Below are 10,403 nucleotides of genomic sequence, written 5' to 3' on the forward strand. Positions count from 1 at the left end.
ATCATCACCATCATCATCCTCGTCGGTGTCGTCCGAGGTATCGAGCCATATGTCCAACAAACAATCATCGTTTTCCGTGAAGAACGACCTCCCACTTGCTGCAACGATACCCGACTGCGCATTCGCCAATGCCTTACGCCGACGCCTGTCCAACCGCTCTTCACGGTGCCTTCGCGTGTCCTCCTCGCGGCGCCTTGCCCAATAGACTTGCTCGTAGACGACGTCCTCCGGGTGGCGCCGGCGCCACTCCGCCATGACCCGCTCGTCCTCCTGGGCGACGAGGAGGCGGCGCTGCCGCTCAGCGTGCTCCGCACGGTCTTGTGCCGTGTTAAGACGAGGCGGCGGGGCGACGTCCAGCGCCTGCTGGAGCGTGTAGATGTCCTGGAAATTCATCTGCCCGCATGACCTGCCTAGGCGCCACGCCGCCGCGTCGTACACGCGGGCGGCCTCGCGCGCCGTCCCATAGGTGTTGAGGCCGAGCCGGAGATCACCGGAGCGTATCTCGGAGTAGTACCCGCCGTTGGGGCGCAAGCGGACGCCGCGGTAGCCCGACGCTCCTCGGCAGCGCGGCGGCATGGTGGCGCGTCGGTGGCGGGGCGCTGGAGCTGTGGAGGCGCGCGTGACAGAGGAAGAGGAAGAGGAGTCGTGGAAAAGGCGCGTGGCGAGCGCCGCATTTTATAGGCGCGCCGGAAGCGATGCGCCAAAAATAGCGCGCGAGCTGCCGCCTTTTCGCGCGCGCGCAAGCGATTCCCCCGCGCGCGAGTTTCCCGCCACCGCTGGAGCGCGGCAAAACGTCTCGCGCGCGCGCATCTTTTGACGCGGCCATTGGAGATGCTCTTAGAAACCTGCAGTTTACCTGAACCATCTATTAGCTTCTTTTCCTTCAGTTCCCCCTTGATCTCTTCCATGTAACTTGTGATGAACAAATGGGTTGACAGCGGAGATTGGAACTGCTGTTCATGAATTGCCTTCCACCGCGCCCATCAAATCGCCCACAAAGTTACAAGTACTTGTAACTTTGACAACGGTCGTCACATAGGAGGTCCCGAAAGAAACAGCGAGGGGGCATAGGCCCTTCCTTGTTGGGCCAGGCCCAGGGCGAGCAGCGTGAGCGCCAGGATGTTCCCCACTGGACTCCTCAAAAGAAAAGAAAAAGGATGTTCCCCACTCCTGTGCGGGTGGCCAACTGTTTGCCTCAATGAGCGGCACATAAAAACTCCCTTTTCTGAACAAATTTTCAAAACGTGAATAAATTTTGGAATTACAAACATTTTTTTGAACATGCAAACATTTTTTGCAAAATGAGAACAGAAAATTGGTGAACAATTTTAGTAAGCATGATTTTTTTTAAAACTCTGAACTTTTTTTGAAAACGTGAACAAATTTTGAAATCACAAACAAATTTTGGAATTACGAACATTTTTTAAACATGCAACCAAATTTTGAAAAATGATTTTTTTAAAGAAAATTGAGAACATGTGAACATTTCTGGAATTTCCGAACAAGTTTTTAAAAATGAGAAAATTTTCAGAAACAAAAAATATTTTGTTTGTGAAGAAAACTTAAAAAGGTGAACATTTTTTTAAATAAAGCAAACAAATTTTGCAAGTTATGTACAAAATTTAAAAACATAAACATTTTTTGTAATATTTTTTTAATGCGACATTTATTGGAAAAGAAATCTAAGAAAGAAAAATGAAAATGAAAAGATGAGAAAATTGAAGAAAAAATAAATAAGTAAAAAAATAAACAGAAAAAGGAAAAAAGAAACAGGATAAATAAAAAAATTGAAAAGAAAAAAATCCAGTTCAGGAACCTTTTAGAAGTTCCCAAAACTGCAAAACCCGGCTGGAAACCTTTAGAAGGTTCTTAAAACCAGGAACACTGAGAAGCGCTTAAACAGGCCGGCCCAATACGACCTATCGGATCGAGCGCGCCTGTGCGAACCTGCCACATCTTGCCGCAAAGAGCGGCGGATAGGAATTCCCGTGTGAAAGCCCCTCGAGGGGTACTAGTTGCTCGCATCAATTGCTGTGTAACCAATAGTCTAAAACATGGTATTAACCAAAACACGGTCCAATCATATCATTTTCGCTCACCTTGGGAACATAAGACTATGGAAACCAACAGACGCCATTTAAATCTCGCCGTAAGAAGAAGAAGAAGAGGAAGGTCCTTTAAATCCCAACTAAACCAACAGATATGGTGCCATTCTCTCTCCGAAACAAGAAGATCTTATAGCATCCGACCATCCGAGAAAGAGAGAGATTCACAACGATCCGTATTCATCGTAACCGTAGCAACAAAGGCCGTAAAATACGCCAAACTCCCACCTTTCCAACCAAAAAGCTCGCGCCACAGCAATGGAGGAGCCCGTGGGGAAGGCGCAGCATCCCTGCGGCATCTGCATGGAGCCCATGGCGCCTTCCGAGGCCCACCGCGGCGGCAGCGGGTGCGCGCACGTCTTCTGTCGGGCGTGCCTGGCGGGCCATGTCCGCGCCAAGGTCGAGGCCGGCGCGGCCGTCGTGCGGTGCCCGGGCGTGTCCTGCGCCGGCGCTCTCGACCCGGAGCTGTGCCGCGCCGCCCTCCCGGCCGACCTGTTCGTGCGGTGGTGCGGGCTGCTATGCGAGTCCATGTTCCTCGGGGCGCGGCGGACCTACTGCCCTTTCCCCGACTGCTCCGAGATGATGGTGGCGGACGACGACGGTGGCGGTGTGTCCGACGGGTGCGTGACGCAGTCGGAGTGCCAGGTGTGCAGGCGGCTGTTCTGTGCGCATTGCGCGGTGCCGTGGCACGCCGGCGTGAGCTGCGCTGAGTTCGCGCAGCTCGGCGCTGAGGAGCGCGGCCGTGAGGATCTGCTGCTCGTTGAGGCCGCCAGGGAGTGCAAATGGAAGCGCTGCCCGCGGTGCCGGTTCTACGTCGAGAAGTCCCATGGCTGTCTGCACATCACATGCAGGTACGTACTGTATAACACCTAGATGGATTTGCGACACGCCCATATGCATGCTTCTCTAATTTAGGAGTTATCGGCCGACCTCTAACTTCTGATGTGTAATGTCGTAGCAATAATTTCCTTGTGCAGAACAACACTTGGTTTCTGCGGTGATTGACTATACTTGTTTGTGACTTATATCTGAAGTTATAATACTGGAGGCTATACCGAGCAGTGCATTTTGGAGATCGAAGCGCAACTCTAGCAGATGCCGTATATTCGGACGGCAGAGACCGTTTGCGGCTCCCCGTAAACCGGATTTGCAGTACCGCGCGGCGCGGGTCAGTTTGCGGCATCTGTTCCGCCCGACTTGGCAATACATCAAACTTTAATGCTTTAAATAAAAACAACAATACATATCAAACTTGAATATTCTAACATCATACAATACAATAATTCTCTCAAATGCAACAATTTTTCAAATCCAAATAACAAATGGTCCGGAATTAAAACAATTGTTCAAATCTCACATGAAAAAAATAGATCAAATTGATAAAATGGGTCTCTATTCCTCATACAATTGCCATTGATGCTTAATGAACTAATTGCGTAGCTGCTGGTGTGTGTGTCACAGTTTTCAATCTACCATTAGGTCTCAAGAAATGCATTGATCTCATCTGGGTTCCTGGTAGGCCTCTCAATATCTTTTCGGCGTGCTTCTTGTGCTTGGGCAAAATTAGTTTGTTTTCTGCCTAACAGCTTACTAATTATCTTCACAAATGTTGCCCACGAAGGATAAATACCGTCGGCAAGATAATATCTCATGGAGTAATCATGTCCATTGACGGTGTAGCTGCAAGCTGGAACATTCCCACTAGCTAGCTGCGTAGAAAGATGTGACCTATGCAATACATTGACTTAAGAGACCCCAACAACACAAAAAAGCAATGCCAAATCCACAAGTCATGTGAAGCTACGCCTTCCAGCACAATAGTGAGTTTGCATTGATGGCCGGTGTACTGCCCGGCCCAAGCCTTTGGGCAGCTTTTCCAGTTCATCACCATCAATTTTTTTTGTCTTCATTGGGAGCTCGGGGGTACTCGGGAGCAAATACTTGGATCAATGTCTTTGCAAACACCCACATGCATTTGAGCATAGTATCTTATCCAATGTGAAGATACTCATCGGCGTAATCAGCTGGGATGCCATATGCTATCACTCGCATTGCCGTCGATAGTTTTTGGTATGCACTAAATCCTAGCAAATTGGCGGCAATTCTTCGGCGTGTGAAGAGTCGACAAGTTTGCTCCCAAGCTTCCACAATGCAAACAAAAAGAGGCATACACATTCGATAACGCCTACAGAAGATCCGAGCCATGTAGGTCGGTACCTCGACAAAATAGTCTTTCATGAGCAATTTGTGGCCGAGAGCTCGGTTGTGTGGAATGCGAAGGCGTCCGACCGTCGGGCTGTGCTGTTTTTTCTTCTTGTCGGCTTCAAATTTGTCGACGAGATGCAACAAGAGGAGGTGCTCGGCATCGTCGTCGAAAAGCATCTCCTCTATGATGGAATCATATGACTTCAACGACGAGGATGAATTCCAAATATCATCCATCTATGAAAATAAAATCGTGAGTTCATAAAAAATCGCTCGTTGGCCAAATTGAAAAAAGGTAGAAAAGCAACAAATCTTACCTTTCACCGGAATCAAAACTGGCCCAAGCAAAGCCAAAGCAGCCGTAACCCCCTTCTCCCCTACCACTGGCCGAAAGCCGCAACCCATGGCTGCTGTGGAAGGCCGAAGCTCTCCATGGCTGAGCTCAAATCTTGGTGGAGAAGATGCGGGAGAGGAAGGCTGAAGCTCTCCATGGCACGGGGTGGCCAAAGGTGGAAGGAGGAAGCAAAAGTCGTCAAAGATTTGCGGAGGGAGCGACGGCGGAACAGCGGGCACGCGCGGAAATTTCCCTCCAGCTAAGTCGCGCGTGGGATAGAGAAAACCGTAAAGGATGACCGGAAAACGTGATATTTGAGGGTTGCAGCCGATTTTTAGAGCTCCTCGCAAAAAGATTTGCGGGACGGCCGGATATACGGTACATGTTCAGGACGTTTTTTTGTCCTGGTACCGTATATCGGCGGTTATTTTGCGGGCCGAGGGAATATCCTATCTGCTAGAGTTGCTCTTGGTTTTAAAATTTTCAAACTTTGAAATTTTCAATTTCTAAAAATTCTGAAAAATTTACACATATACAAGGATGTAATGTGTATGTGTAAAATTTCAGAATAAAAAACCTTGAATTGCAAGCACACACAAAAAAAGCATGGACTTTGAGGATGAATAGTACATATGCTGAAAAGACCCATATTTTTTGTGTGTAGTCCTTATCTTAAGGTATTTCGACCTGAAAATTTAAACACACGTACATTATGTCTTTAGGTAATGTGTATTTTTTCAGGATTTTTTTAACTAGTAAGTTTAATTTTGAAGTTTTCAAATTAAGGCCTCAATGGAGCTTGGTTTCTATTTGCCATTTTCGGGGCTATAACTCCGCTATATGATGAAGAGCCCTGTCACAAAAGCTATGTGTATAGAGCAATTTTAACATGGTCCCTCTTGCAAGTGCATACAATATTTTCACCACTGATTTTATGTAGTAGGGCCAATTAATTAACATGTGTATGTCAAGTATATAATGCTTGATCGGTAGGGATGGAGGTGGATGCTTCCGCATCCGTCTGCGAAGCCAAAAGTGTGTGAATCCTTGTTACTTTAATTATCGTGGTAGCTCTAGTTATGCTTATGCGGATGGTTTCGGACGTGTGATGTTGTCCGCATGCATCCTATTTGATCGGTGCTTGATTTTTGAATATATATATTTTTTGCGGTGATGATTTTTGAATATATAAAGCTTAGTTATTGAACCCTGATCAGTGCTTGATTTTTTTATGGCTGGACATGTATATGCCAAGTACATGTGATAATATATCTCTAATTGTATGTATATTTTTTGGACCCCGATAAATCATGAACGTTCGGATTTTAAGCACATCATCCCAAACATTTTTTCATGTCAACTTTAGTTGACGCAAGGTGGCAACTTTGGTTGTTAGAACCTGGCAACTTTGTCCCAGTTTGTGTTTTTTCCATGAAATAACCATGTTTACCAATCTCACGTGAACTAAAGTTGCCATGAAAACTTTTAAATTGTCTTGCTTAAAATCTGAACGTTTGGGATTTATCATTTTCCTTTTTTTTTCATGTTTTCATGATTTATTAAAAAAAACTCTTAACAGACTGCTACATGGTCTCTGCTATTTAGAACTTTGCTTTATCCCATGGCAGGTGTGGCTTTGAGTTCTGCTATGGATGTCAAAAGCCGTGGAAACTCGAACACGACGGCTGCCCTGGAGAATGAAGTGTGTGCTCGTATTGAGTGTTGAATGTGAGCAATGACAACCTACCGTATGCCCGTTGAAACTGAAGCAGGCAACGCCAGGAGATTTCATCGACATGACATATCGTTCATCCACCACTGTCTTATGGAACATGACCAAGTTTACTTTTTATTTTGAGCGTGCCGAAACCATTTGAGGCTTAATTATTGGCTAACATTGTCATTCTCAGACTATGAGCGTATGTTAGTTTGTTGAGTTGATTCTTCAGACCTTCAAGCATTTTTCTGTTCCCACCATGTCCGGTGCTTCACACAAAATCTTTCCAGCTTATACATATGCAATTTTTTCACTTCACAGGAAAAGCACGAAGATGAATGCAGAATGCAGAAACACTCGGATATAATTCATCTCTGAAGAATTGCGCATATCCAAACAGACTTACTTTGCTCATTTACTCCCTCCGTCCTAAAATAAGTGTCTTAAATGTATACTAACTTTAGTATAAAATTGTACTAATGTTGACACACTTATTTTGGGACCAAATATGACATTCATCGAAGAATAAGAAAACTGAATCCGTTCTATATCTGCAGATATAATTCATCTCTGAAGAATTGCGCATATCCAAACAGACTTACTTTGCTCATTATTATAGTACAATATGACATTCATCCAAGAATAAGAAAACTGAATCCGTTTTATATCTGCAGAGCTTTACAAATAATCCAACGAAAAGAACTTTCAACTAAAAGGGGAGTGGTTACAGGTATTGTCGCTACTACATGGAATTTGCACCCAAGATGGGCTTTGCTCATCACATTATGCAGCAATTTTCTGTTGATTCAAGCATCTCAGGAGATCTGCAATACAGTAAAATCCCTAGTTAGTCAAGTACTTCAGTGTAAATAAGGGTGTACATAATACATCCTTTGGTTTACCAACAACAATACGATGTACATCAAAAAGTAAAGTACTACTAGCATGTGCACAAGACAATTTGATGTGTTCTAGCCTACACTATGCTCATACGAACGATTATCATTATGGAAAGGCCTAATAATAGCATGTTAGCACAATTGAAATTGAGCAAAAAGATTATTTGGAAGGAAATTGGCAAATAATAACCTCCATTTTTGCGTAAACACAATAAGATGTGCGCTCAGTAGTATTAAGTTTTTTATTAGAAAATCTCTACTTAACACTGTCACAAAATTAATGCTAATTCAGGCAGCCTATTGTCTTGCAGTTCGAATCCAGAAGCAAAAGCGTTCTGTTTCCCATCAAATAGAAGATAAACGACCATCACAAAAGAACAAGATCAACAATACATCATTCCGCCTGTAATGACAGAGGACATGCAATATAAACTTCGGTTCAGAGGACGTGCAAATAAAAGCAGTAATGACAGTGTTCTGGTTTAAAATGGAAATGACTGCAAGACTTACAGTTGTCCCAACTTGCTCAGATCCAGATCCGGAACAATATCTTGAACAAGATCACTGGGGGGCTGACCACATTCTTGCATGTTTTGCATGATCTCAAAAACCTTAGACATATTCTCAGGCTCATGTTCATAGACCTCATTAAGTTTCAGCATGAGTTCAAGCTGATTGCTGTAACGCTCATATTCTTCTTTGCTTATCTTGCTTTTGTTATCCTCCAGCCATTTTGGGTACTTCTCTACAATGTCCTTCATGGGTTCGTAAAGAATCTCCTTGGAAAGAAGTTGTTTCATCATTGTTTCAACAATAGAATCCATATCCTGCGGAAGATGAGCAAAGTAAAGCAATTGATTCACAGTTGTATGAACACAACATAAGTTAACTGCACTTTATCATCAAACATTCTGTTTTGTAACTTTCTAACGACAAACACTAAATTAACAGCTTCCTTGCATGAAATTCTCAAATTTTCCCATGGTTGAGACATACAACTAGTAAATAACCAATAATATATATGACTTCTTCCCAAATAAACCAACAATCTGCCAATGATGGTGCCGTAGTTTCCTAGGGAATCTGACATTTTCAAATCCCATGCCTACAAAAGAACTAGTTGGTAAGATACATACTCCTGTAATATGTGTTGTCTTAAAAACTTCTTAGCAGTAGCCATGCATGCCCAAAATTTGCGACTTCATTACAACTGAAGACATCACATTCACATGTTCTAGGATTGGAGCGAAGCTTATTACACCACCCAAACTGCTATCCCATTTAAGGAGTATGCCCTCCAAGACCAGATTTACATCAATGGATTCCTTCACCCCTATGCCAATGAGTTCATTTAGCTTTCTCAGGCAAAGATTCTTAAATAAACTAACAAAAATCCGTATGCCAGTACACCATTACATCCTAATTCTGAATCCCCGTGAAGTGCTGGTTCACCCAATGGTTTTCAGCATGTCACATCTTTGACCAACATATATTAAGCAGCCTATTCTGTAAAACCCTCTGATATCTCCGTCTTCTAAGGCTCAGTTTGCGGGGTAAAACAAACACTAAAATAGGGAAAAGTAGAACCTAAATTGCATGAACATGCATTGTAAATGAAGCATACCTGCACTCGACATGTTTTCTCTTTAAAACATTTTAGTAATAGCCAGGCATATCCAAATTGACAATAGGAATTGGAGCGAACATACGACATCACCTGAGTAGCTATAAAATTAAGGGAGTATGCAGAGCAAAAATCAAATTACATCAATGGCTTCCTCATTGCAGGCAACTAAATTAGCTTTCTACTCGCAAAAAAGGAAAAACTAAATTAGCTTTCTAGGTCAAAGATTCTTAAGCTAATGAATATCCCTAATAAAATGCCAATACACCGTTGCATCCATCCCAGCACTTTGGACCGATTTTAGCATGTCACATCTTTTAACAGCGTTGATTGAGCAGTCCCCGAAGTCATCCGGACTCTTTTCTAAGTTCAAATGAACATGCATCGTACACCAATCATACCTGCGCGCCAGCGAACTCCTCGAACTGCTTCACAAAGTCCTCCATCATCGCCTCGTCATCCAGGCCTGCGATCCCCCCGGTGGCCGTCTCGAGGCCCCGGACCGCCTCCCGCGTCTCGCGCGTCAGCTTCTCGAGCGCCTCCGACGCGTGCGCGCCCCTCGGCGGCGGCGGGGGTTGCCTCGCCGCCCGCCTCCTTGGCGCCCTGGGGTCAGGCAGCGACATCCCCAGACCCTTCACCGGCCTCGCGCTCCCGGACGACGACGATGCCGATGCCTCGCCGCTGCTGCAGAGAAGGGACATCGTCACAGATTCAGTCAAAATCCTCGCGAAATAGTATTGACTCGGCGGGTACTCGAGGTGGACCTTTTGGGGGCGGCGGCGAGATCGAGGCTGGTGAAGTCATCGAGGGCGCTGTCGAGGAGCTGGTCGAGGTCGTCGGCGGCGGTGGCGCCGGAGCTGGGGTTGGAGGAGGCCATGGAGGGTCGGGCCTCAGAGCTGGAGAGACGCCGCGGCGTGGATGGGGCTCCTGATTCGGGGGTTTCGGCCGAAGGCGTGTGGGAATTGGGCTTGGGATTCAGGGGTGGGAAATAAAGAGGAACGCGAGGAGGAGGCGGGCGAGCAGAGGCAAGGTAGTCCTAACGAGCACGGCCGGCAGTGGATCCCTTCTCCGACTAGCAAGGATAGCCTTCGTTATCTCAGCCGTCGGATTGTCATCCTTGGACGCAGGAACCGTGTAAATTTAGGCTGTATTTGGATGCAAAGTTCTTTTAAAACGAAAATGCCGTTTGGTGGCCGAGCACCATGCAGGCCTTAATCTGGCTCGTCAGTGTTCGTACGGATCGGCCGCAGTCCCTTGTGACTCACGCGTATTTGACCTGACACCTTTTTTACACCATACCGTATTCTCCATTTTATGCACAGTGTCATCCCATGTTAACGACACTGCCTGACCAGGCTGTTCACAGGTTCCACCGTCTCACCCCCATCATGTACAGGCAGTGCGTCATGTACACTTCCATGCCACATGAATATGCTAGTTCCGAGAACATGACCATCCTCGATGATACACTAATTACCTTAGTTTTGGGATTAGCACTACTAGTTCTTAATTAAGGGAA

At 45.4% G+C, this 10,403-nt stretch overlaps 2 protein-coding genes across 3 annotated transcripts; one reads left to right on the forward strand and one right to left on the reverse strand.

Annotated features, from left to right (window-relative positions):
* Positions 1-2,191: 2,191 nt before the first annotated feature.
* On the forward strand, positions 2,192-6,580 carry LOC123134317 (probable E3 ubiquitin-protein ligase ARI9). The gene is made up of 2 exons (XM_044553587.1): positions 2,192-2,956; positions 6,273-6,580. Exons 1-2 carry the CDS (start codon positions 2,364-2,366, stop codon positions 6,343-6,345), a joined length of 666 nt encoding a protein of 221 aa, XP_044409522.1. The 5' UTR covers positions 2,192-2,363; the 3' UTR covers positions 6,346-6,580.
* A 366-nt stretch (positions 6,581-6,946) lies between these two features.
* On the reverse strand, positions 6,947-9,930 carry LOC123137692 (peroxisome biogenesis protein 19-1). 2 transcript variants are annotated; one of them, XM_044557527.1, is made up of 4 exons: positions 9,649-9,930; positions 9,286-9,568; positions 7,771-8,087; positions 6,947-7,185 (listed from the first exon to the last, which is right to left on the reverse strand). In XM_044557527.1, the coding sequence occupies exons 1-4, from the start codon at positions 9,759-9,761 to the stop codon at positions 7,140-7,142; spliced, it is 759 nt and encodes a 252-aa protein (XP_044413462.1). In that variant the 5' UTR covers positions 9,762-9,930; the 3' UTR covers positions 6,947-7,139. The 2 variants fall into 2 exon arrangements, with proteins under 2 accessions (XP_044413462.1, XP_044413463.1); XM_044557528.1 differs by having other exon boundaries at positions 9,286-9,565; positions 9,649-9,902.
* Between the last annotated feature and the right edge of the window lie 473 nt (positions 9,931-10,403).

The sequence above is a fragment of the Triticum aestivum genome, chromosome 6B (assembly GCF_018294505.1).
Source record: "Triticum aestivum cultivar Chinese Spring chromosome 6B, IWGSC CS RefSeq v2.1, whole genome shotgun sequence".
Classification (NCBI taxonomy): domain Eukaryota; kingdom Viridiplantae; phylum Streptophyta; class Magnoliopsida; order Poales; family Poaceae; genus Triticum; species Triticum aestivum.

Coding starts and splice junctions, on each gene's coding strand:
- LOC123134317 (XM_044553587.1), top strand. CDS start 2,364: ATGGAGGAGCCCGTGGGGAAGGCGCAGCATCCCTGCGGCATCTGCATG. Junction 2,957..6,272: donor TGTCTGCACATCACATGCAG/GTACGTACTGTA, acceptor ATCCCATGGCAG/GTGTGGCTTTGAGTTCTGCT.
- LOC123137692 (XM_044557527.1), bottom strand. CDS start 9,761: ATGGCCTCCTCCAACCCCAGCTCCGGCGCCACCGCCGCCGACGACCTC. Junction 9,569..9,648: donor CTCGCCGCCGCCCCCAAAAG/GTCCACCTCGAG, acceptor CCTTCTCTGCAG/CAGCGGCGAGGCATCGGCAT. Junction 7,186..7,770: donor CTGAGCAAGTTGGGACAACT/GTAAGTCTTGCA, acceptor ACTGTATTGCAG/ATCTCCTGAGATGCTTGAAT.